This window comes from Anopheles moucheti, chromosome 2, assembly GCF_943734755.1.
Source record: "Anopheles moucheti chromosome 2, idAnoMoucSN_F20_07, whole genome shotgun sequence".
NCBI classification, from domain to species: domain Eukaryota; kingdom Metazoa; phylum Arthropoda; class Insecta; order Diptera; family Culicidae; genus Anopheles; species Anopheles moucheti.
Window position 1 is genome coordinate 70,457,980 of NC_069140.1, and position 27,917 is coordinate 70,485,896.

Sequence of the window (27,917 nt, forward strand, 5' to 3'; positions counted from 1 at the left end):
TGTCCAAAATGATTAAAATCTCTTAGCTCCATTCGAGAGGTGGTTGCTCAGAAGGATTTTTGTTGCGTCCACACTCGGTCGTGGTTACCGTCGAGAAGAAGTTCAATATAATTCCTTGCATTACTCTAATTTATCCAATCTGTGTTGAAGATCCAATCTGTTCAATATTCGATCAACTAAAGAAACGGATAACGAGAGAGTGAAAGTAGATAACATAGCACAGCATTTAAGCGTTTCAAATGAATCAATTCTAATTGATGAAGGATTGATGAAAGAATCACAACTATCTGTTGACCTAATACTACAGTTGCGATTCTTTTTAAGCAAACTTAACGGTCAGCAGTTAGTTTGTTTATTAGACGGGGTTGACGAAAATACAGAACTTGAATAGCTCAACTCCTCAAATACGCCAATAGGACATGGACACTGTCCAAAATGATTAAAATATCTTAGCTCCATTCGAGAGGTGGTTGCTCAGAAGGATTTTTGTTGCGTCCACACTCGGTCGTGGTTACCGTCGAGAAGAAGTTCAATATAATTCCTTACATTACTCTAATTTATCCAATCTGTGTTGAAGATCCAATCTGTTCAATATTCGATCAACTAAAGAAACGGATAACGAGAGAGTGAAAGTAGATAACATAGCACAGCATTTAAGCGTTTCAAATGAATCAATTCTAATTGATGAAGGATTGATGAAAGAATCACAACTATCTGTTGACCTAATACTACAGTTGCGATTCTTTTTAAGCAAACTTAACGGTCAGCAGTTAGTTTGTTTATTAGACGGGGTTGACGAAAATACAGAACTTGAATAGCTCAACTCCTCAAATACGCCAATAGGACATGGACACTGTCCAAAATGATTAAAATCTCTTAGCTCCGTTCGAGAGGTGTTTGCTCAGAAGGATTTTTGTTGCGTCCACACTCGGTCGTGGTTACCGTCGAGAAGAAGTTCAATATAATTCCTTACATTACTCTAATTTATCCAATCTGTGTTGAAGATCCAATCTGTTCAATATTCGATCAACTAAAGAAACGGATAACGAGAGAGTGAAAGTAGATAACATAGCACAGCATTTAAGCGTTTCAAATGAATCAATTCTAATTGATGAAGGATTGATGAAAGAATCACAACTATCTGTTGACCTAATACTACAGTTGCGATTCTTTTTAAGCAAACTTAACGGGCAGCAGTTAGTTTGTTTATTAGACGGGGTTGACGAAAATACAGAACTTGAATAGCTCAACTCCTCAAATACGCCAATAGGACATGGACACTGTCCAAAATGATTAAAATCTCTTAGCTCCGTTCGAGAGGTGTTTGCTCAGAAGGATTTTTGTTGCGTCCACACTCGGTCGTGGTTACCGTCGAGAAGAAGTTCAATATAATTCCTTACATTACTCTAATTTATCCAATCTGTTTTGAAGATCCAATCTGTTCAATATTCGATCAACTAAAGAAACGGATAACGAGAGAGTGAAAGTAGATAACATAGCACAGCATTTAAGCGTTTCAAATGAATCAATTCTAATTGATGAAGGATTGATGAAAGAATCACAACTATCTGTTGACCTAATACTACAGTTGCGATTCTTTTTAAGCAAACTTAACGGTCAGCAGTTAGTTTGTTTATTAGACGGGGTTGACGAAAATACAGAACTTGAATAGCTCAACTCCTCAAATACGCCAATAGGACATGGACACTGTCCAAAATGATTAAAATCTCTTAGCTCCGTTCGAGAGGTGGTTGCTCAGAAGGATTTTTGTTGCGTCCACACTCGGTCGTGGTTACCGTCGAGAAGAAGTTCAATATAATTCCTTGCATTACTCTAATTTATCCAATCTGTGTTGAAGATCCAATCTGTTCAATATTCGATCAACTAAAGAAACGGATAACGAGAGAGTGAAAGTAGATAACATAGCACAGCATTTAAGCGTTTCAAATGAATCAATTCTAATTGATGAAGGATTGATGAAAGAATCACAACTATCTGTTGACCTAATACTACAGTTGCGATTCTTTTTAAGCAAACTTAACGGTCAGCAGTTAGTTTGTTTATTAGACGGGGTTGACGAAAATACAGAACTTGAATAGCTCAACTCCTCAAATACGCCAATAGGACATGGACACTGTCCAAAATGATTAAAATCTCTTAGCTCCGTTCGAGAGGTGGTTGCTCAGAAGGATTTTTGTTGCGTCCACACTCGGTCGTGGTTACCGTCGAGAAGAAGTTCAATATAATTCCTTACATTACTCTAATTTATCCAATCTGTGTTGAAGATCCAATCTGTTCAATATTCGATCAACTAAAGAAACGGATAACGAGAGAGTGAAAGTAGATAACATAGCACAGCATTTAAGCGTTTCAAATGAATCAATTCTAATTGATGAAGGATTGATGAAAGAATCACAACTATCTGTTGACCTAATACTACAGTTGCGATTCTTTGAAAGCAAATTTAAAAGGCGTCAGTTAGTTTTTTTATTAGACGTGGTTGACGAAAATACAGAACTTGAATAGCTCAACTCCTCAAATACGCCAATAGGACATGGACACTGTCCAAAATGATTAAAATCTCTTAGCTCCGTTCGAGAGGTGGTTGCTCAGAAGGATTTTTGTTGCGTCCACACTCGGTCGTGGTTACCGTCGAGAAGAAGTTCAATGTAATTCCTTACATTACTCTAATTTATCCAATCTGTGTTGAAGATCCAATCTGTTCAATATTCGATCAACTAAAGAAACGGATAACGAGAGAGTGAAAGTAGATAACATAGCACAGCATTTAAGCGTTTCAAATGAATCAATTCTAATTGATGAAGGATTGATGAAAGAATCACAACTATCTGTTGACCTAATACTACAGTTGCGATTCTTTTTAAGCAAACTTAACGGTCAGCAGTTAGTTTGTTTATTAGACGGGGTTGACGAAAATACAGAACTTGAATAGCTCAACTCCTCAAATACGCCAATAGGACATGGACACTGTCCAAAATGATTAAAATCTCTTAGCTCCGTTCGAGAGGTGTTTGCTCAGAAGGATTTTTGTTGCGTCCACACTCGGTCGTGGTTACCGTCGAGAAGAAGTTCAATATAATTCCTTACATTACTCTAATTTATCCAATCTGTGTTGAAGATCCAATCTGTTCAATATTCGATCAACTAAAGAAACGGATAACGAGAGAGTGAAAGTAGATAACATAGCACAGCATTTAAGCGTTTCAAATGAATCAATTCTAATTGATGAAGGATTGATGAAAGAATCACAACTATCTGTTGACCTAATACTACAGTTGCGATTCTTTTTAAGCAAACTTAACGGGCAGCAGTTAGTTTGTTTATAAGACGGGGTTGACGAAAATACAGAACTTGAATAGCTCAACTCCTCAAATACGCCAATAGGACATGGACACTGTCCAAAATGATTAAAATCTCTTAGCTCCGTTCGAGAGGTGTTTGCTCAGAAGGATTTTTGTTGCGTCCACACTCGGTCGTGGTTACCGTCGAGAAGAAGTTCAATATAATTCCTTACATTACTCTAATTTATCCAATCTGTTTTGAAGATCCAATCTGTTCAATATTCGATCAACTAAAGAAACGGATAACGAGAGAGTGAAAGTAGATAACATAGCACAGCATTTAAGCGTTTCAAATGAATCAATTCTAATTGATGAAGGATTGATGAAAGAATCACAACTATCTGTTGACCTAATACTACAGTTGCGATTCTTTTTAAGCAAACTTAACGGTCAGCAGTTAGTTTGTTTATTAGACGGGGTTGACGAAAATACAGAACTTGAATAGCTCAACTCCTCAAATACGCCAATAGGACATGGACACTGTCCAAAATGATTAAAATCTCTTAGCTCCGTTCGAGAGGTGTTTGCTCAGAAGGATTTTTGTTGCGTCCACACTCGGTCGTGGTTACCGTCGAGAAGAAGTTCAATATAATTCCTTGCATTACTCTAATTTATCCAATCTGTGTTGAAGATCCAATCTGTTCAATATTCGATCAACTAAAGAAACGGATAACGAGAGAGTGAAAGTAGATAACATAGCACAGCATTTAAGCGTTTCAAATGAATCAATTCTAATTGATGAAGGATTGATGAAAGAATCACAACTATCTATTGACCTACTACTACAGTTGCGATTCTTTGTAAGCAAACTTAATGTTTAGCAGTTAGTTTGTTTATTAGACGGGGTTGACGAAATAGCACCCCATTACAAGGATTTTGGTATGGCATATTTCGCAAGATTGGCTACTCTTCATGGCATTCGAAATTTGTATCTCTCGACTAGACCATACAATTTTACAGACGAATTTAAGTACACTTTCTCTGGTTGTAAAATGTGGCGAATTGTACCCTTTTCTCAGACCGATCGAGTACTATTTTTCATCAACTATCTAGAGCGAGAAATGGAAGAGTACAAAATAAGCAATGAAGACCTTCAGTTAAAGATTTTGAAAAGTATGTACACGTTTACAAACAACAGTATACCAGATATGAAAATCATACCACTTTATCTGGATATGGCCGCCAATATCTTCCTATCGAAAGTAAAGACTCGTCAAACCGTTCGAGAGCAAGCAGTGTCTACCGAACTGTTCGAAGAAACAAAGTTTGATCAGTTACAAATTATAAGCTATTTCATAGACGAAAAATTGAGAATACGAAATAACGAAAAGGCAGGAGACATAGATTTTGCATCTAAAACTCCCGTTCAAATAGAGTCACATGTTAAAGCAAACAATGATTAAAAAAGCCGTCATGCTCTGCTGGCCATGTTGGTCATTTTTAACAAAAGAGTTAACGACATCTTGTTCACCGTCGACGAAAGCAAGCAAGCTGTCGAGTTAATGCGGGAAGTAGTTGTGTTAAGGATCAAGCGAATCAGATTAAGAGCGAGAGAGAGAGAGAGAGCGAGCAAACGGGAAGGATCGGTGACGCGACTCTCTCAGGACAGCGCGAAGTGCGCAGTGAGTTCAGTTCCAATCCAGACCTCAAAGGGATAAGACGGGATAAGTGCTACTTATGTGAACAAAAAGAACCAGAAAATAAAGAGCTAATCTTTTGAAAAACCAAAAACTGAATCAAACGCTACAGTTGTAAGGAATGAAAAGACTGGGATTATTCGAGAAATTCGAGATGATGTACCCCAATTCAGTCATCGCATTTTCGCTGAATATTTTTCAGCCTATTGGATATACGACAATAAACATCGCATGAGAAGTGAGAGCTTCTTCCGATCGTGGTTCCGATCCGATTTGATTACCATTGGGTTTGATCCAAAAGAGATAAATATGATAACACAAGCAGAAGTTCTTCAACAGATCCAGATCCAAAGATAGATCCAAAGTAAGCACAGACAACAACATTAATGTTGAGATAAGCGCTATTCACTCACTAATCCTAACGACTCTGTGCGTTGTTGATCGAAAAGGGTTGAATTTGTTTCTCAACATCAGCAAAAATGGTTTCGTGTTCATGCTGCGTTGTTTGATTACCATTGGGTTTGATCCAAAAGAGATAAATATGATAACACAGGCAGAAGATCTTCAACAAATCCAGATCCAAAGATAGATCCAAAGTAAGCACAGACAACAACATTAATGTTGAGATAAGCGCTATTCACCCACTAATCCTTGCTAGTCTGCACGCTGTTGATCGAAAAGGGTTGAATTTGTTTCTCGGCATCAGCAAATATGGTTGCGCGTTCATGCAGCGTTGTTTGATTACCATTGGGTTTGATCCAAAAGAGATAAATATGATAACACAGGCAGAAGTTCTTCAACGGATCCAGATCCAAAGATAGATCCAAAGTAAGCACAGACAACAACATTAATGTTGAGATAAGCGCTAGGGTCACCAACCCTAGAAAAAATCAATATCGTACAACGAGTTAGAGTTAACGGTCTTAGCTCGTTCACATGTACAGAGCAGACATGGTATGTCCACATTGAGATAGAGTAAACATGGTCTTGTTATCAAATTGACTGACGATGGCTCTTGCTCAAAAGCAGGAAACTCCTGCAGTAGGTCGAAACGCGTTCGTTACGTATATAAGCAAGAAAGTAAGTAAAGTTAGTAAGTTAGTAAGTTAGTTATTATTATTATTTAGTTTATTATCCCTACAGACATATTTAATCAGCATCTTGTTGTTCGCTAAACTTTTTCTACGCTTATTATCATTCCGCATCGAATTTTGTCTAAAATCTCTCTTTGATCGAAAAATAGTTAAACATTTTATACTTCCGATTCGCATCTGCGAAAAATTGGGGCCACACTTTGAAATGGAATTCTTTCGAATCGAAAAGCGAAACAAAAGTGTACCAATTCAAGGCACAAGTCTAAATCAGCGTCATCTTTGCACTCCACTCCGAAGATCACAATGATTTAATATTGCATTGTTTATCGTATGCTAACATGGTAAGTATCAACTAGTTCCGAACCTATCTTTGCATGCACTACGTTCACCTCCGCCTGTGTCAACGTTCGCTCCATGTGACGATAGACGATACGGAAGCAAAGACTGCTCTTGCCCGTTTTTGGATGAGTAAAGCGGTCGATTAACGTAACCTGGAAAAATACACCTTAGTAATGAGTTCTATCATTGATGATTTCTAGCAACATTACTCAGCTTACCTGTTCAACAATGTCACCACCGACACTTCGCACTATGTCGTAGAAATCGTTCAGCGCAAATTGTTCGGCAGACATACCTTCCGGTAGCCAAAACGATAAATCGTTGCTGCACTGAGGATACGACGAGATTGGCTTATACTTGACGATTCGATCGTCCCGAAACTGATTCAGAAAGCCACTATCCTTGCTCCAAAACAGTCGTATGTCCGGTATGTCGAACAGAATCATAGCCAAACGCTCCAATCCTACGCCGAACGCATACGCTATCGAGTTCTGCACTCCGGCACGATCGAGAATTTCATTCCGCGTAATGCCACAACCGAGTATTTCGAGCCAGTTACCGTTGAAATATATTTCCAACTCCCATGAAGGCTGCGTAAAGGGAAAATATGCGTCCACCCAGCGGTACTTGATGCTTTCGCCGAACAACTTCTGGACGAGCCCTACCAAAACCTTTTTCATCTCATGCTCACAAAGCTTCACCGCTTCGAGCGTATGGCATGGCTGCTTGTGCTGGTCGATGCAGTCCGTCAAAGGGCTGCCATTGCCCGTCGTTGGGTTTCCGTTCGACAGATGTGTTTTGTAGTGCGTTTCATGAATTTTTAGCTCTGGGTTGCGTTCAAACAGCTTGTCTTGGTGCACGATACGGACGGCATCTAGCTGATGAAACACCGGGTAGTGCGTTGCATCGATTTCATCACGACGATACACGTCACCGACGACAAGAAAATTGTCCAAACCGGCTTGGATCAATTCGACCTGGTGTGCGGTGGTATGTGCACGCAGCAGATAATCTTTGTTCACATAGTAACAGTCACTCTTGGCCCGGCTCGGATGGTCCTGCGGAATCAGCAGCTGGTCAAAGTTTTGCTCCACACAAACTACCGGACTGAGGTTGTCGTACACACTAAACAGCGGGTTTCCACGTGGACTTAGATAAGCACCGTAAAAGTATTTCACAATCTTTTCCCGCACAATCGATAGAGGATGGTTACGTTGCAGATGGAGGTTGCGGTCCAGATGGGACAAAACCTTTGGCGTTAGGTTCGTCCACGAGTCACGAATGTACTGCTGCCGGTACAGATCGATTGTGTCTTTGTTGATGTTTGCCTGGCTGCCATAGTAGCGTGTATGTGGCAGCTTTCCATTGCGGCACACGCTCGCAGAAAGTGGCCGCCTCGCACGAGTCACAATTTGTCGGAAATTGAAAATTAACATTTGAGAAATGTTTCCTTACATAACAATTGCTCCACTTATGAGCCCAAATGCAGTGTAAATTAGGCATGCCATATCTTATCTATCGCCAAACCCTGTAAACAATCAATGACAGTCAATGTCAAAGGTTTCTGTGTGTTGATGCCTGCCAGTTGAATTCTTAGGTTTGAGAATTCAAAATCGAATCGTTATCATCGTTATCGTTATCGAATCGTTGCGATATATTTGCATATCATTTTTTGGAAGTTATATGGACTAATATATATTGTTTGAATAATTTCGAACATTTTCTCAAATGCCCATCGAATGGTTAGCTGATGTTGGCTATATTAAAAAAAAAAGATTTGCTTTGGAAATGAGCTAATATTGTTTTGATTTTGAGCAATAATGGTATCAATTGTTCGAATAATAGTTTACATCATTACACTACGGAAGTGATCACAATTGTCCATTTCGAGGGATTAATCCCTCTTAATGTTGCAAATGCATTCCAAACTGCCCACAGTATATCCGTGCCTCTTCACAGCGAATGTTTAAGCCAAAATGTATGCAATGCGTTTAAGTTTAAAGGGGTAATTTAAGCAGCCCGTTGCTACCTTTCGAACAAGTCAAAAACAAAACCGCGGTACATGTCGCATTAAGGGATCGGACACTCATTTCCACGTTACGAAGCCCATTCAAAATTGATATTTGTGCGTTAATTTCACGAATGACCGTAAACTGCTATGAAAATAACTTTTTGTAATTATGGAATGTGAAGAATTTTTTTAATTTGAAATTTCAAGATTGAAATCTGTATAGAAAACTCCGTAAAATGAAACACGAACTCGGGAATCGACTGTAATCATATGGAGGCGCCACTTTGTATCGGCCAAGCCAGGCAAACACGACACGAAAAAGACAGATTATCTAGCACGTCTGATTTCCGCTTTGAATAAGCACAATGTACGCAGAACATTTTAATAAATATAAAAAGAAATGGAAATAGAATATTACAATGGCACATTGTGCAGCCCGGATAGGAAAGAACGACTGTGGAATAGTTATTGTCCGTACATTTCGAACAACGCAATGCTGCTGAGGTGAGGAAAAACAACTTCCCGACGACTCCCGAGTACCCGAAAATTGAAAATATATTTTATTTCTCAAAACAGACCTTATTAAATGGCGATGAAGGGTAAGGAACCATATGATTTACAGAATGAATTGCTCAAACAAATGATTTTGGAAATAAATAAAAATAGAAGAAATAATTCAGGGCAGCGTAAACGAGGGCGCATAAAAAGTTGTACGCACGAAACGATGCTCACAAACTTGCTTGCAAACGACATCAGGGTTGGATTGACAGTTTGAGTGGCACGAAATATTTCAGTCGCTTGATATACGTACAAATTAAACTCACCGTTACTTACCCTGAGCGGACCAAAATACTGCTTCAAGATCGAATTCGATGCACCATTGAAGTAAATGATAAAGACGGTTATTACGAACGTAAATTATGCATAGTCCTCTACTCGCCATGGTCAGATTCTGTATTCAGAGACTCAACAATGTAAGTTGCCATAGTTGGTTTCTCCGTTCAGCACGGTGTTTCGATCGGGGTGGCGTTTGCTTATGTTTTAAAATGTTTAACGTCGTGCCATATATGGTATCCGTAAGGTCGCTCTCAAAGTTTATGTGACTTGAAGAATAGCACATCATCCGAATTCGCGCGATACGGCAAGGCATCCGCCGAATTTGGCGCAGAACGTGGGAAATGTGCTCAATAGCATACACTACAGCTCTTCGGCTAAGCTAATAAATAGAGTTGCGTTCTTTCTCGTGATTATAACACTGGAGAGACATTTTTGTTATTGTTGCCCTACATTGTGTATTTATTCCTTTATCGTCAAACATTAACTTCTTAACCATTCACATCCTTTCCCTATGCCTCCTTGTACGCGATCGCGTCGATTGGTTTACAACCTTTGCGCTGCCAAAATTTAGTATTTCTAATTTCTTAAAACTGATTGAAAACGATCGTCTTCGAATGATCTTTCCAGTGTCGGCTCCTTGAAAGTTTCTTACAAACTACAGTGTTATTTCCTGGTGAAAGAACAGCAGTGCAATATTAACATTGCTTTTTGCAACTGAAACGAAGCTGAAACGAAGTTAAAAAATTTTTTAAATTATGCGTTTGGATTGTTTACAAAATTAAACATTCCATGTTTGATTTTTTTTTCAATCGACGATTGGTTTGACAGTTCTTACGACTCATACGCCTCTACTGGAATGTTTGTGAACTAGTGTTGTGGTGAATATCGCGATGTGTCGTTAAATTTCGAATTGAATCATTGTTCGAAAATATTACCGCCAATATTACGTCAAACAGCATGACCGTAGAACAACCTCGTTGATCAGCTGTTTCTGTGTTTTTATTTTGTGTCCCGCAAATCGTGCGTCTTGAATTGTTTAAATTGCAAAGAATCATATTTTGTCTGTATTACCGATTGACTATTATCTTCAAGCATCAAAAGTATTTCTCGAATGTTCTACAAAATCATTCTAGCCGAGATTTTACAAAAGGGTGCACATAACATTCAGGTGCTAAGTACGCGAAGAACCAGATTTACCCGGTGTATGATGCCGGTAAGACAAAAACAAATTGCATTTAACATAATAATGGGTTCACCCAAAGGAGAAGTATTAATTCAGAAATGTTTGCATGACTAACATTACATTACAGGTACAATCAGCCTTATTCTTCTTCTCGATCTTGGATTATCCGTTTGTGCTTGGAAAGTTCGCGTTTTGCAACGCCGTGAATGATAGCAATAGATGTGAAAAATTGCGAAGTCGATGATGATATCCGTGTTTTTGGGGACAGCAATGAAGTTTTCCAGGCAAGTTCCAGGCTGTATTGCGGTAAAAAATATAGTGACGTCGCTGAGAACAAGGTAATTCTGGATGGATTAAATAGCACTTTGACGTCTTTTAGGCTATATGGTGTAAAAGCATGAAATTTTGGTTGTTACGAACGGATCAATGGCTATATACTAGATCACGAATTGGTGCATTTGCTTTTGAAGAAACATAATGAAGAGAATCAATATAAAGTTAAAGAAATATGTAACGGGCTTTCAGGAAATTACCTAAATTACAGAAACCCGAAGTAGATTTTACATCTGATTCGTTTACGAATATTAAGAAAGTGTGAGAAATGTTAGGAATTCTCAACAGATTTGACATTTGACCGGAGTTAGCGGTGTATATATCTACTACACTGAAAACAGGGTGGTTATTGTTATGCAACCTGGATCCCTCTGGAGCAGCATCCGAAGAAGTAGATGGAGTAAAAAAGATGGAAGCGTTTTCCATATTCGATCTGGATCGTATAATTGTGATGATTTTCATCGAATGGAACCTAAACACCAATTTCAATTTCATCGTACTGAAAGCCGACAAGATTACAGAACGGCATATAATCCAATCGAATACTTTGATTCTTAACTGGCTACACATAGTATAGTACCGTTCCGGTTAATTCATATTTATAAACCAACCGATTACGGAAGCGATTAAAGATTTACATCGCGGATTTATAGGGGATAGGAGAAAAATTGAGGCTGGTGGTGGTGGTTTATAGGTAGGGATGCCAGTTTTCACAAGAAAGGGACCGATCCAAAATCCCATCCGGATCAATCCACTGTATGCAGGACTGACTATCCGGCTACGAGCAAATGAAGTCAAAGAAAGCCAGAAATGGTAGGCCTAGACCTCTTGAGATTGATGTGCCGATAAAGAAGAAAGAAAAGGTTATTGGAAAAACATCTCGAGTAAAAGTCTAGGTGGCAGATTAAAAAATCGTAGAAAAGGTGAAAAAATCCTAAATCGTTAATTAATATAATAAGCATAAATCAGGCTAAACCCAGTGCCTTGAGGAACGTCAGACAAATCGGCGATGCTCCTTGGTCAATCTGTTTATAATTTATCAATGTATTATGCTATTGGTTTATAATACAGAATATGTCGAGCACCGGATTTAAATGGATAGTTGAGTTGAATTATATGTTAAATTGTGGAAAATGTAAGAATGCCGAGCTACATGCTTACAACAAAAACACATGCTACATGCACCGCATGCCACATCAACTAGTGGTTCATAAGAAATTTGATAAATGGAACATCAGCAATTAATACACCACAGAAGTTTCCATTACATTTATTCATATCTGAAACACGGGCAACAAATATCAATCGGCCGATTAATTGATGTTATTATAGTTTTTTTTAACAATTGTTTACGATTATGAAGTTTTTATATAGCTTCAGCTCCCGTAACACCTCATCTGTTGAGAAATTTATTCCTATACTTACTCGGTGTCTCTTATTACAATTAAAACTTCTTTAAGCAAGCTTAAGTTAGTTGAGCAATGCTTTGGTATAGTTGAAAGTTGTAGTTACCGAATGGAAACGCGGAATTAAAAACCTTTCTCTAAAGATGTTAAGTCAACCAAACCTACCCCTCCCATGGCGCAATAGTTATTGTCAAGTTTAACGAAATGCAACGCCAACCCGTTAAAAGTTGCGGGAAAAGGATTTTATTGTCCGTGAAAAGTTTCCGACTAGTAATTCGTCCCGCTCGCATGCATGAGCGGCGTTGACGCTCAACAGAAGCGATCACTACAACGCGTTTTTCTGCTTCGCCGGTGTGTCTAGTACGCTACGGATCAGAGCACTGCTGGCGCCAAACTTGAATTTTGTTAAAAATGGTAGAAAAATGGAAAAAAAAGAAAAAAGCACGTGTAAAAAGAACGTTTCGCTTGACGGGATGCAAGTCAAATCTTTGCAAAAGTTCTTAGCACATTTCTATGCAGCGGATTTTTTTTAATGATTACACTAATGCCAACTTTATCCTTTCTCGGCCGTTTCAGATTGTCACCGTTCCATGCTGATTTATGCGCCCCTTGCAGTTGCATTCCATCGTATGTTTGGGAGCCGAATTGAAAGCTCACCAGGAGTTTAAAATAATGCCACAGTATAATATTCCAGAATAAAAGGTTGCGGTTAGTTTTGAGTCCCAACTGTTACGACATTGCAACATTGCAACCTGGGATTATTTTGCTGAGTGCGGTAGGACATAATGTTAGCTGAGAAATCGGACAGACATAACTGATGTATTTAATTATTCCATTATTGGTTTACTATTTCGTTAGATTAGGCTAATATATGGCTGTGATAGTCTTTAATTAAGCTCATTACATTTTTGTGCGGAGTTATAGCTATTTATCACTTCTTGGAAACTAGAACCCTGTAAATGTAATAAACAAAACAATAATTTATAGTCGATAACGAGACCGGATAACGGAGAGATTAGGAGAATTCTTTCTTTAAAACAAATTTGATTATAATTATTCTATGATTGTTGTGCTTTATATGGCAATTATTATATGTTCTTTCTTATCGTAAACTTTAAACCATTTTTAATAGAGTATTTTGAATTTAATTTACAATACGATTCATACATTCATAAGCGTACAGGCAGAAACCAAACAGTGTTCAAATTGAATTGAATTTGAACGAATGTTCTACCAGCTCGCAAAAGTTAACTTCGTCGGTTTCGTCAACATCGACCTTTAATTAGCACTCCTGCAAACACTCTTATCAACATCACCGCCCACGCCATACTGTATGGGTTCTGAATTATTCAAGATTTTTCTCACCTAACCGATACACACTCCAGGCCAAACCGTCATCGGCGCCGTGTGTACAGATGGAAAACTATATGTTAATGTGCAATGTGGTGGCATTGAATAATTAATTAATCGTTAATTTAGTACACACTTTCGAATGGTCGCTGCGTGTGGCAATGGACCTCATTTCGGTGCGGGGTAACGATGAAATTAAATTTGTGGTATACGTTCCAAATCACCACCAGTTCTGACAATTGCAATATCCCGTTCCGATGCTGCGTAGACATTTGATGATTCTTTACTGCCGGCCAGAAGTGTGTGGTTCTGTGTTTTAACAAGTTATATCACCTGAAATAGATGTTATTACCTGTTCTGGGAATTGTTGCTAATATATTGCGGGTTTCGGTGCGGTTTCAAATAGCATTTAATTGCATAACAATAAACATTATGTAGAGATTGAAACAAGAGCTATGAGTAACGAAACATTTCATTTTAATCATTAGAGTAATGACTGGTAGAGCAAATCGGTTCTTCCATTCTAGGTAATTAAGTTTTTTTTTGCTTTTGAAAATTTCTAAATCGATGAGCGAAAGTGTAATATTGCAATTTTGTATTGTTATTTAATCGATTATAAGTATTAAATGGAGAAAACCAAATATGTAAAAACTTTGTGTGAACGAGCTGATATAACGTGAAAGGTTAAGCAATGAATCAAGCAAATAAACAAACGATTAAGATTACGAAGCAAATAAATAATAATTATTAATTGACGTATGAATTCTTCGGATCAAAATTCCACCCGGATCGATCCCTCGTAGCAAGGATTGATTATCCGGTTACGTCTATCCGGTAAAATAAGTTTAAAAAGCAACCCAGTACTTGGAGTAGAGAAAGTAGGTGACCTTGTCAGACCGCACAAAAAACGACAGAACCCTTGTAATAAATGTAATATTATTAATTCTTGTTTACTATACAAACATAATATGTTTATACTTTATACTTCACCATACTTGTGGGACTAACACGGTCGATAGATATAATATGTCACAATCGCATCGTAATCACAGTCGCGGCGTCCAACTACGACAGTTACCTCGTGTGGAAATGGCGATTGCTCTTTATTTATATCATGTTTTTTGGGTACAGATCGTGAGAACAATTTGGATGGAAATTTTCGTTTGTCCACATACCGGACTATGAGATGATTATATATAATGCTTTTGTTTGTCTGAATTTTGAACCAAGTCAGGCGCACTAGTGTCGGGTCTATTGCTCAATTCCAATGGCTGGTATTCTGGCCCAAGAACCTATACTGTCTTGTAATAAGATCGCTATTGGGTTTTCGACATTGCCCAATTTCTTTGCGCGATTGTGGGAATCGGCTTGATGGTAACTTTCCACGCGCTCGGTGCATCTATGATGTTTGGTTTTTGCGTATGCCTGTTTATGTTATGTGCGTTACTTGTTTAATGCAGTTCTTGTTCTAATATATCGATAGAGTAAGTAACAGTAAGATATTTTGGATTGTTTCAAGACTGTTTATCAAATATGGTACACTGTATTGTCTCATATATTTTTTTTGGCAAACAATTAATTATCTTACCAGTTCTTGCGATACCAATGCGGCCTGCGGGCTCAAAAGTTTGGAGACTCCTGATCTAGATCGTGATGACAACTGCAGTTACACATCGCAGAGTAACACGGGTCACATACATCACATTACACAGTTTTTGTTATCAGATAGTAAGTTCGGAATCCTGGCGTCATCTGCCCTGTGTGTGCAGTGCCTATAGACGTCAGATCCCCTATCTATTCTACCTCCCAGGTACCCAGGCAAAAGGCCGCTTAGAAATCGAAATGTAAAAGTTATGGCCTGGCACATAATCGATCGTTTGCTCTACTGACATCCATTGCAGGATTTTCAGCATAGCAGCAGACGATATCAAAACATTTCACCAATACTTTATAATCCATAATGTGTATCTGGTGTTTTTTGAAGGATTTATTTCGTTCTGAGACACATTTTTATCATTAGATATTTAAACTTAGTGCTCGGGAAATGAATCTCAAAGCTCTTGTTTTTCAAGGCTCTGATGATATCTGCGATACAATGACTGCTTCTACTGCATGTAAATTTGTTAATTTTTCCATTTCTAATCACCACTCTGTTAAAATTTACTTACATTGAATCGTTACGTTATTCTACCCAGCTTACAAAGTTAGTTCACTTAGCTTCAATTTAATATTATCGCCTGCATCTCAACTTTTCAAATCTCATTTATGTGCTGCTGCTATTGTTGTGCACACAATTTCTGTGTATCAATTTTCTCTTGCTACAGTGTAATTATCAAGGCGACAAGACACATTGTTGCATTTGCAACGTTCTAAGTGGCGGCGAACAACAAGCCACATCCCGTACTTCTTTAGCAGTTGGCAGTTTGGTCGAGTGAACTTGTTTGCGTTAAATTAACCATCCCTGCAAGTACGGGCAAAAGCCCTTCCCTGTGGCACTACAATCTAACGACCCTTGTCGTTTGTATATTTGTTCTTGAGAATATTGGCGCTTAAAGCCAACGTTAAGCGAATACTCTGCGTGTGTTTCATGCACCGAGTTCCTCCCGGTTATTCACATTCGCCCAGCCAACTTCGAACAGGGAACGGAAACGAGTGTGAAATTTTGTTAAAAAGTCCACAGAAAATGGCCGATTAATGTTCCATCGGCATCGTGCAGGCAGGGAATTAATTAATATAATATAATATATATATTATTATATATATATAATAATATTATATAATATTCCTTCCTCCGGATTGAGCTTAAATTAATGCCAAATTAGTTCGAAGCGTTTCGTCCCACAAACCACAACTAACTAAATTCCCCTTGCCCCAAAACGAATGCTTCAGGGGTATGTGTTGCCGGACGTTGTGTCGTTGTGAAAAATTAGGATCATATAGGCTTGGTCTGTCCGCACGTATCCTTTCCCGGGCCCTGCCGTTACCGGTTTAGACCGCAAACCAGATTAATGACTGTTGGAGTTCACCGGCAAAAGGCATCTGCGGTTGGAGGTTAGCCTTCCCGGGGGGCCGGTTCCCCTTGTATATGACCATCTTCAGTGGATCGGATGGGTGGGTGTACATTACTACAACACTCGGACACAGAAGTTTGGACACTTTGGACCCGAAAAGCTCGTTTGCTTAAAAGTTTAGGTGGTTCTATTGTTTTACATTTTATTTCATTTCTCTTTTAATTATTTCCTCCCATAACGGGCTTACTGGAAGCGAAACTTATACGATTCTGCCGTTGGTCAAAAAATCCATTACGTTCATTTTTAGTGCAAAACTTTCTCTATGTTAATAATATACCCGTCGACCTTGCCAACTGTTACTCGTACCATCAGTGAAAAAAAAAACGGCAAACTGGTCAGCTTAGGCACGCATCAACGACGTCTCGTTTCGACTCTTGACAAAACTGAACCTCGACGCTGTTTAGCCTGAACTTGATGTTCCGGTGTGGCGGTGTAGTGGTTCGAACGCAAACCCGAAGTGGACCTTCGTTTTTAAGCGCTGTTTCGTAAAGTTGCGCACCATTAAATAATAATTTTATTGCAATGAATGGGCTACAAATTGTATCTGTACCGGGCGCATCTTTCGGTCGGAAAAGTGTGGCCAACCAGTGTCAGCATGTGAAGAAATGTGATGTCCCTGGGGCCGAAATGAACAAAGTTTTTCATAAACCAAGCATGGTTCGGAAAACTTTTTGTTATTTTGCTGCACAAATGATTTGAGCGTTGTTGAGCGAAACAAAAAAAAACGGTAAATACCGTACAGTTTGGTGTGCAATTGGCTGGAATGGGCATTTGGAAATTATGATTACAATCACCATAAATGTGGTACACTTTCTGGTGTATAGCAATAGTGACAGTTATGGAGAAAGCAGTTATTGAATTGCCATAAAATAGTGAAAAAAATAACGTTCTCATCGTCAACTGCCTCAGGATGGAAAGCAACATTTATGAATAAAACAAATTGCGCTCTAATAAGTAGAAGCTTGTCAAGGGAAACTCATTTGATCCTCACACCGTAAGTCTTTAAATAAAGATGGGATAATTACATAATACCTTGCGAAATTACATAGTAAAACCCTACTACTACCTCGCTCGGTTCTACATCTATGACGTTAATTATCCCTAAATAAAACCTTGTTTTTGCATAGTACAGCGAGGCACACTCGGAATTTTAATCCGAAATGAAGATGCTATTTAGTCATACATCACTAACTACACTATTTCGACTGGTAGTGAGTAGGGCATATGACCACTAGCCAGCGGTCTTGAAAAAAAAAATAGCGACAGGAGAGCACCTGCTGCGCAAACCGACGGAGTACCTAAGAAAGGGCCTGGAATCTCGAAGACCAAGTCGTGCCAAGGGAAAATCTAGCAGAGCGGAAGGAGTATCAGTAGAAGACCGGCACTACCGGTCAAATCGTTTGGTAGGCATCTAGAACGTAGGAAATCTGAACAGTAATATACCATCAGTGTCCGGATCAGAATGTTCTGATAGATAATAATTCCAGAGTTTTTGAGGAGATCGTAACGCTCAATAGACTAATGATTGTAGCGGACCTTTTATAGGCCTTCTGCAGGTAGAGGACAAAAGTTCTTCTGAGCATTTTCCTCTTTTTCGGGGGCAAAAGTCCTCTCTTTACGAAGGTTTTCGTAAACCTTGGAAATAGCCCATGACTCTGAGGTAATTGTGCCTACTGGCACTGGGACTAGCTATAAATAGATATAAATACAGCTGTACTGAAGTTTTTCCATCCACAAATCTTCTGGTACGTGAAACTTAGTTAGTTACCTTAATTATACATAGAATGAGACCTTCTGAGAATGAGAATGAGTTATACATAAAATGAGACATAGAATGAGATGAGATGAAGAGTTACTGAAGCGCCTTCCTTTACAGGATCTACCGCGTGTCGACGACTAATACACCAATACACTCCAAACGTTGAGATATTCGTCAAAGTGTTGAGTCTAACGCGAGAGGACCTTCGGCTGGTCCTCTCGGTTTGATTGTGACTAAGAAAGAAAAATAGCTACAGAGTTATTTTAATTATTTCCTTGAACTGTTATTTACATAGCTCTGTGGTGAATAGTTTCCTATTTACCTCCGTACTTTTAGCAGATTCATCGTTGAATCTTAACCATCATTGAAATACATAATATAAAGATTCGCAGCAGTTAAATCCACAATGTATTCAACCTCATCAGCATCGTTTATTCTCGTGTCGATTACATACTCTACTCCGCCACCTTTGCGGTTGGCAATTCCAATCTTCCCTTACCGATCACGCCCTTCAACCTTTCTGCCATTCTTCCACTAAACACCGTACCGTGTTTCCACTTTCACCATCCCCAATGATACCCTATCAAAAACGGCCGTATAAAACGAGACTGCAGGCTCAACGTTGCTGTTCCAGCTTCCAGACGATACCGAACAGACGGCGACAGTGCACCATGGTACCGGAGGGCGCCATGGTAAAGATCTATGTCATAACATACGGTGAAAGTGAAGATTGCATATTTTCCATAATCTCATTTCCGTTCCGTCGTGAGTATGAACGGCTGAGGAGATTGGAGGTGAAGTATCCGCATCGCTTGGTGTGTGATAGTATCGCGATTTTTTTTTTCGGGATAAAATTGATGCTCCTGCGAAAGTCTGCGGTTGTGAGGCTGATGGTGGTAATAAACTGTGAAACAAGTAGGGCGAGAGTGTTCAAGGATTCCGATTTCCGCAGGGCTTGCATGAGGGGCCAGCCGAGGAAACGAAATCGAAATCAATTTCTCGTGTAACAGCATCTTGCGTGCTCCGACCACAAAACACAGCAGGGGAACCAAATGTCATGCGTTTTAGCGAGCTTTGACAACGTGTCGGTAACGTGCGGGAAGTCAGTTTTGTTCTTTGTGGCAGGAATTTTGGGTTTTGGGGAATGTTGTTGGGAAACGGCAGAGGTTCGACGAAACCAGAGCGATGGAATTTTGCCTAGACGGTTGTTACAATCCTCGGCTATCGTTTCTCCGGGGTGGGAGAGATCGACAAGTAGGTTTGATGGGGTGATGAGCACCTTCCCGAAGATGACACCGACTGGAATCGTGCAATCGACTCAACAACCTTTTTGGCTTTGACGTCGTAAAAAAGTGCCAACCATGCGTATGAAGCATAAAATAGACCAGAATGATCGACGGCAAACAGACTTTAAATCACGAAATGTCAGCCAGCTGATGTGCTCTACCCTATCTTTATTCGCTGTTTAGTACGCTGATTTTGCTAGCTACTTGCTAGGTACGATGGTAAAGTGTAGATTGGAAATCGAGGTTTGAAGGATTCTAATTTCACACCTTACCACCCTAAGCTATCGGAGAGGATATATTGCGTGGAATGTATAGAATAGTATGATCGATGACAGAGGTAGTCTACATATCCGTTTAACGTACCCTATTGCATCGTTATACCCTCGAACTGCTGCTGCTGCGATTGAAATGGGGAAGGTTTCACCCTCGAGCCATGTCGATATGGATAGGTTTATTATAACACGCTGAAGACATCTAATCGCAAATCATAGCAATAATTCAACTTTTTAAAGTGCTGATCCATCTAGATAAGAAATCCCAATGGTGACATATGCCTTTATTTAGTTGAAGTTCTGTGATTAAGTGGAAGTCGCGCAGAAAGCGCTAAAGAAAAAAGGAAGGAATTAAATTTATTAATAAATTATTAATATACTTTCGACTGTTTTTGAGTAAATATTTTAACTTTTTCGGTGTCTTGGATACCATCTCTCTTCGTCTCTCCATGTTGGGCTTGCCTACATCAACTATTGTCTCATGTGTTCTGTTTGAAGATTGTCTTCTAACGTTCTGTTCTTTGCAACAGAGCACCATTGGAATAGTTGATGATCTTTGGTAAAATTTTATTTCTTAACCGATTGTTAAGATTAATTGTGATTAATTCGTCCTGGAAGATTTCGTGAAGTTAAGATGGGACTGTACTTGGCTAACAATTTTACATAACCAAGCACATCTTGTCCATGGATTCGTATATTCTTTGGTCGATTACTTCCAAGAACGAAATGATCACTTTGCCCTCGAACTTCATCTTTGGATTCTTGAACTTACTGTGACATTTGCTGTAAGGAAGCCAACACAGGACTTCTATTCGGTACTTTAGTCTTTCTCCAAATGAGGAAAGATATTTTAACCTAATATTATTGCCTAACTGTTTTGGTAATGACTGTTTTAAATTAACTGATAATGTTATTGAATTGAACATATGCTCAATAGAATAGCTACAAACGTCAAAACAATTCTAAACTAGGTGGCTGGGAATTAGTTAAAAAAGCACTTAAATCAGTCTATTTTTGATATACGCGTTATACGGCGTGTAGGAATTGAAGGCTTCTGGGCTATTTGAACTAGCTGGACAGTTTTCTGCCCGACATCTGTTAATTCGTGTTACTCAAAAATGACAGCTCTAAACTCGACAGATCAACTCTCAAATTGATGACACCATATAGTAAAGGCTGTAAGATTAAATTAACCAAAAAATAGACTTCAATTTCCTTTTATTTGTGATAATCATCTTTAATCTATGGACGAGCTTCGAATTCGGTGGTCGTGTACTGTAATAGGAAAGGAAAACATTCTATAGCTTTTAAATAGTTTTAATAGTTTTTTTTTGCTTTTAAATTGCTGTATCATGCTTACTGCAACCGGAATCATAAACTTTTCCTAGAAACGGATTGTTAAAAACCACTCAAACGTACTTACGAGGGCGTCTGTGCAGTGCGAAGAACAGTCTCATGCCGCAAATAATGCGCCGGATGCACTTTGAAGTTGCAGACGCTGTTAAATGCAGGAGCTCGTAGAAATGTTTATTGCACGTGTTAGAACTTGAAATACTTTCCTTGTAGCCGGAACAGTTTGCTTTCAGTATGTACTTCCTGCACAGTTGAACAGCGTTGCATTTCAGTTTGATTGTCCCACATGAAGCTTGTTTTTGATTGATTCAATTGCAAACGCTAGACACACATTCGTTAAGTAAATTTGGATGATATTTAAATTGAATTAAGTTTCATAAAACTTACTAAAAACAACTTACCCATTGTGCTTTAAATTTAAACATTTTAGCCTGTACTGATTAGAAGCAGAAAGTGTGTGCTTTTAAGCACCCCAAAACATTGTTTGCTCGCTCGTCAATCATTGAGCAGTATATGCTTTTAAATCAAACCACATAATCCCCAGGTCAATGGACCGCCGGCGTGTAGCTAATCATGCATTGTTTTACGAGTTGTGGAGGGAATAGCCTAATTAAACGGGTTTGCTCTAATTATGGTAAGAATTCAATTTTGCATTCGATCACTGTTAAATTATGCGAAACGTAATTACGATACTAGTGATCAGCGTTGCCGGCTAGCAAACTTATGGACCCGGTCCTATCACCCGCTTTGATCGATCACATGGATCACGTGTGGAAACGAAAAGCGGGAATTGAATATTTGGATGTATATCAGGCTGCAGTTGCGAAATATTTATTACCAGGAGGACGTACTTAACAAATGAATGTATTGGAGAAATCGATGTGAATAGCATAATATTTCGAAAGTATGCAAGCAATGAATTTGAATGTAATGCACTTAAATAATTAAAAAAATCAGACAAATGATATGAAACTTGAGATGAAAAGCAATTGATTAAATTGAGGTAAATTTCGTATATTTCATCTGCTTCATTATCCAATGTGTTTGATGAAAATCAACGATTTCTTAAATGCTTATTATAAATTATGTTCGTTTGTACTTATAATTGTTTTTGTTTGACGTTATAATATACTAAAAGTGTACGTAACCAAGTTTTATAAATTTATGTATGTTTTTTTTTGTTTATTCCGAATTAACACTAAAGAGCTTGTTTAATTGGTTTCATGCCAAAATAACAAACAAATTTTTAATTTGAAAATTTAATTTAAGAACGTGAAGAACGTGTATTGCGTTAAAAAATGACAAATTAAACAATAAAGTAACTGCAAAAGAAACAATAGTTAACATTTAATGGAAGATTCTTCTGGTTCTTTTTATACTGATCTTATAATTGTTAGGAGTTAATGCTGAATCGATTCTATAAATTAACATGTAGCTTAACAATACCTCTGAGGGGTGCAAATGGGATTCGATCCATGACCATCGCCATATAAGACGAAATGCGGAAAATCTTGTCTTAAGATGAATATAATGCTCTCGATGTCGGATTATTAAATAAATACTATGGCATTGAATCTCGTGCAACAATGAGAGATAATTAGAAGAGAAATGAAATGAATTACAATGGCAGTTATGTTATTTATGCGATAAGTGCTACAAGAGATCATACAGCTGATTATCGAACATAGCTTCACTATTTCAATCACACCAAAGTAAACGTTAGGACATTTCATTCCGATATGTATTTAATATGTTCTCATTTAGCTAATGCAACGCGTTCTATAGCGATCCCACCACTGCACGATGGTAAACCGCTTCCATTCAACGCAAAACGATGATTGGAGAATAAATTGATTCGAATCTAATTTACACTTTGTCGTAAGACCGAGGACAACCAGTGCCGGATGCACCCGAAACAAACCTGCCCCAGCAGTACCGTTGGGGTGTAAAATTAAATTAAACCATCATCCACCGGTTAGGCGATTCGTTAGGTGAAGCAGTACAGTGCACATCGTGCGGCGGCACAGAAGATAGTGTTAACGGTGTGGACAGAAGAAAAAAAGGATAACACAGCCGCAACTCAGCGAAAACCACTGCAAGATGAATGACCAAACGTTTGATTCACCTACCATCTTACGGGAGATCGTGCCGTACAGTACCCCGAGCAGATGGAACTACATCCGGTTCCGTGTCCGCCGCTGCTACCGGGTGGTTCCCTTTCACCACCGCACAGTTACAGTGGCAAATGAAAAATAAATAAACCATTTGCCTCCGTACGGTACCCGGCAGTACCCCTAGGTGTTCTATAAATTATAGATTTTATTTTATCATTTAATTCAATTTTTGCAGCATCATTTCCTCCCTTGCTTCCGATTGGCGGGAAAATTGATTTCCTTTTGTTGGCATTTTTCAGTTCGTCTTCGGTTTGCACCACTGATGTGCTCTTTTCAATTATCAATGATGTAATAAATTACGTGCGATGGTGGATTAAGTCGCGATAATGCAATTTCGATATACAGTAAGTAGTATTAGGGAATATTAAAACGATAAAAGGGTGTGGATTGAGTTGTTTGTGGGTATTTTTTTTTGAATGCAAACCGAATGCAGCGCTCGTGATGCAAAAATGTAATAAAGTACAATGATTTACAAAATATCTGCAACCCACACTACCCACATTTTGCTTTAGATGTGTGCTAAAATTTTACACCTGCACACCAGTCATTAGTTTTCCTTGCTTAATCACCAGCATTCGCGGAAGAAAAAACGCTTTCTGGCTGCGGGCGGAAAGTGTTACATTTTTCACACCAAAATAACTTACCCACAGCAGCAAAATACATTTCCACAATACAACTTGTGTGCGGGGAAAACTCACAAAATTGGGAAAAAGTAACTCTTGGCCACACACCCCCCCCCCCCCCCCCCCCCCCCCCTCGTGCCGGTGCAATGGGCATGCATTTTCGCATCGTAATAAACTGACGGATGAAGCGCACCGGATGTTGTTGGAAAGTTTTAATGATTCCTCATTCACACCCGCGAAGTTTGGTTGTTTGCGCGGTGGTGCTGGTAGTTGCATAGTGTTTCCTTAGCGAGTTTTTCCACGATTTACATTTTTAACGCCAATTTTCCTATTCACTCGTGAGAGGTGTATCGAAGTTTTTTCCGCATTGGAAAGAGGTCCTTTTTTTTGCTGTTCGGGAAAACTTTTAACAGAAGACATATTTATACTTGCGATATGATAACGTAATTTCAATTTTACATATTTTTGCTCTGCATCGAGGTTACATTATAAGTGCATTTTGTCATGGTGATCTGTATGTTTTGGGGGTGACTATTAAAATTCATTGGTAGATGTACTAACATTTGAACGCATTTCCGTTAATTAAGTGCACGTCAAGGTTGCTTCGTTGGTGGTATGCCAAAATGACACTATACGGACAAACTAATGAGCTGTCCAAATTCCGCAAAGGGCGCTTACAAAGATTTCATATTCATATGTGAACGAGCAGAGATGCTGAGTACGAACATCACTTACCGCAAAGAATGCGCTTTGAATTAATTTACTGTAACAGATATTTAAACTTCGCGGAATTTCCTAAGCGTTCTTACTGCATTAGTGCAAACTTCATCTTCATCTTCAAAAGATCAAGTTTTATAGTGAGTAAAGCGTAAGCGTCTTGCATCAGCAAACCGAATTAAATCATATCTCATTAGTTCTACTCCGCTCGGCTAAATACACCCGGGTTAAGGTGTGCTTTCACTGTTTGGAGAAGGAAATATCTACAGGAAATAAGTAAACGTATGTAAATTGTACCATAAATTAAGTCTTCTTGAATAAAACAAAAATCGATTCTTCTCTGTCCCCGTTTTATTTAAGCTTTGTATACAATTACAGACACATAAGGCATTTTTTCACGAATGTAATAAAAATAAATCAAATTGGTCACACCTCAGTACATCCCAGTTTGATAGAGCAAACCCATGTAATGCGAAAGAGACTTTCCAAGAAAATATCTCGAATTGCTTGAAAAAATCATAAATTGCAAACGTTATTTCGATTCGATCTACGGACACTTTTTTACGCTCTTTTTCATATTACTATGATCGTTTAAATTTAAATTCCGTACAGCATCGAAACTTCGTTAATAACGTCTACAAATCACAAGTTTCTATGCCAAAAGCACAACTATTTAGTTTTTAATTGCACACCGTAAAAAATAGACATAAAGATAGACATGCTTTCCGCGATTTTGGCCTCATTCTTGTTCCTTGAAAGCACTACAATCTTGCAATCAATGCACTCATCGATGTGAAACATCAAGATAAAAAAATGCGATGCAATACGATAAAAAATCATCGAATTACGGACGAAATTAAATAAGATTTTTTGTAGAATTCAGAATGTAAAATGATAAACTACCATAGTTTTATCGTTGATCGATCGTTGAATCGATATCACATTATGAATCTGTGTGTATCTGTATTCTGTATTTGTAAAAGCATCCATCTAACATGAGAATGAATCTGGGACATCTGAGATCACGCTGTGAGACGTCAAACTACAGGATGAAAAGGACGAGACAACAACGAAGACAACATTTCTATGTTATTCATCGGATTATTACTTTATTATTAAGTTTCACTTTTATTTGCTCGTTGATTTACCTCAGTTGTATATTTAATTACAATAAATTAAGTTTTTAAAGTTTTTTATCTTGATAAGATAAGGTATGAGACAGATGGGACGATTACCTGCCTCGAACGACGAAAATCCATTCAACGCTTTCTCGTTCTCTTCCTGACTTACAATCACTTCTGGCAGAGCAAGAAATCATACCGAATTGCCAAGCAACTAGCAGATATTAATTGATTAATAATATTAATTAGTAAATGTAGTGGTACAGTCCACGGTGCGTGTTGATGGTTAAGAGGGGGCGGTATTTAGCATCTATTTCGACCTGTAAAAACGCGTCCGAAAGGTCGATTTTGCTAAAAAATTTACATTGCGCCAGCTTTGCGAATATATCATCCGGAAGCGGTAAAGGGTACTCGTATGACTGGAGAGCCGAATTCAATCCTGTCGAGTAGTCTCCACAAATCCTGATACTACCGTTCCCTTTTCTTACGACGACGATGGGCGCTGCCCAATCGGAATAATCGACTGGCGTGATGACGTTAAGTGCCTCTAACCGATCAAGCTCTTTTTCGACTGTAGCTTGCATAGCATAAGCCACTGGGCGCTTGGGACAGAAGGTCGGACGAACGTTTTCTTTTACTTGCAGCTTTATACTCGCCTTGGTGCATAATCCGGTACCGTTGAAAACAGTCGGAAATCTGCTCTCCCATTTCGCAGATTCGCACTCGACTCGATTGCAGAACTGGTCCATTGGCAAAGTTCCTAGCGAAAAAATGTCGACAAAATCGGCTCCCAGAAGCTGTAGATTAGAGGGAACAACTCGAATCGTTGCGGATTTTGTCACACCGTTGATTGTGACTTTCGCCTCAAACTCGCCATCCAGTTGAAGGCGTGATCCGGATGCTGTCTTCGCATGCACTTTTGCTGGCGTTAGAGGCGGCATGCCTAGCTGCTTCCACGTTTTCCTTCCGACTATAGTGATGTCCGATCCCGTATCGAGTTGCAAACTTGCTGATTTGTTCCCTATTCGAATATTTACAAATTTGCGCTTGTGAATGTTTCGAACGTTTACTATCACTACACGTGTCACTGTCGAAGTGCGCTTGTGAGATCGGATGAATCTCTTCTTTCGGCCTGACGAGCTGCAATGACCCTCGCGATGGCCAAATCTCCCACAATCCTGACACTTGTGAGAGCCGTACGCGCACTCTCTCACCCAATGGGATTCGCCGCATAACCAGCACGGTCTCGGTGGCTTCGTTGCCGGTGAACTTCGGTCGGGATGTCGCTGGTTGGTACGCTGGTTCTTCTGAGCGCTGCGTTGCTTATTCTCGCCCTGTAATGCGAGAACTTTCTCTTCCTTCCCGGTAGCGAACATTGTACTTGCTACCTTTAAGCCGGTTAAACGTTGGCCTTCGGCGGATAGCTGCTCCAGCGTTAGATCCGGTCGATCCTCAATTCGCGCTAGGAGCCTTGTTCGGACATCGGTATCCACTTCCTCTCTTAAACCGCAAACAAACATTAAACACTTGAACTGATCCTCCGTCATGGTAGCGAACTGAAAATCGTTGCAGGCACGATTTATCCTGCAAGCGAACGGAAGCAAATCCTCGTTTCGCTCCTTTACCGTTTGGAGGCACTTGTATCGCTTACAACTAAGCGATTCTACTGTTCCGAATAGCTTGTTCAGTTTGCTTACCGTGTCTTCGAACGTGAGGTCGCGGGGAAGGCAGGGAAGAATGAAGTTTGCGTACCGTGCGTGTTCCGCTGTGCCCAATTTGCGAGTGAGCAGGCGGATTTTTGCTGAGTCATCGAGCCGGGAAGCGTCTTGAACGAACAGATCCTCGAAGCGCGAGTACCACGCTTGAAATGTGGCACCGGATTCTGCGTCGTACCGAAACTCGCTTATGCTTCCCGATAGGGCGTCCATGATTAGCTCGGGATCCCTCGGCGCTATGGACTGCTGCTGGGCGGTGGGCTGGGGTGTCGTG

General features: G+C 39.2%; 1 protein-coding gene and 1 long non-coding RNA gene across 2 annotated transcripts; one reads left to right on the forward strand and one right to left on the reverse strand.

Moving 5' to 3' along the window:
- Positions 1 to 5,989: 5,989 nt before the first annotated feature.
- LOC128310831 (probable phenylalanine--tRNA ligase, mitochondrial) lies at positions 5,990 to 7,892 on the reverse strand. Its single transcript, XM_053047558.1, has 2 exons — positions 6,651 to 7,892; positions 5,990 to 6,584 (listed from the first exon to the last, which is right to left on the reverse strand). The coding sequence occupies exons 1-2, from the start codon at positions 7,866 to 7,868 to the stop codon at positions 6,417 to 6,419; spliced, it is 1,386 nt and encodes a 461-aa protein (XP_052903518.1). The 5' UTR covers positions 7,869 to 7,892; the 3' UTR covers positions 5,990 to 6,416.
- A 2,406-nt stretch (positions 7,893 to 10,298) lies between these two features.
- LOC128298195 (uncharacterized) lies at positions 10,299 to 12,940 on the forward strand. Its single transcript, XR_008287261.1, has 3 exons — positions 10,299 to 10,493; positions 10,591 to 10,801; positions 12,779 to 12,940. It is a non-coding gene; the product is annotated as an uncharacterized LOC128298195 (long non-coding RNA).
- The last annotated feature ends 14,977 nt before the right edge of the window (positions 12,941 to 27,917 follow it).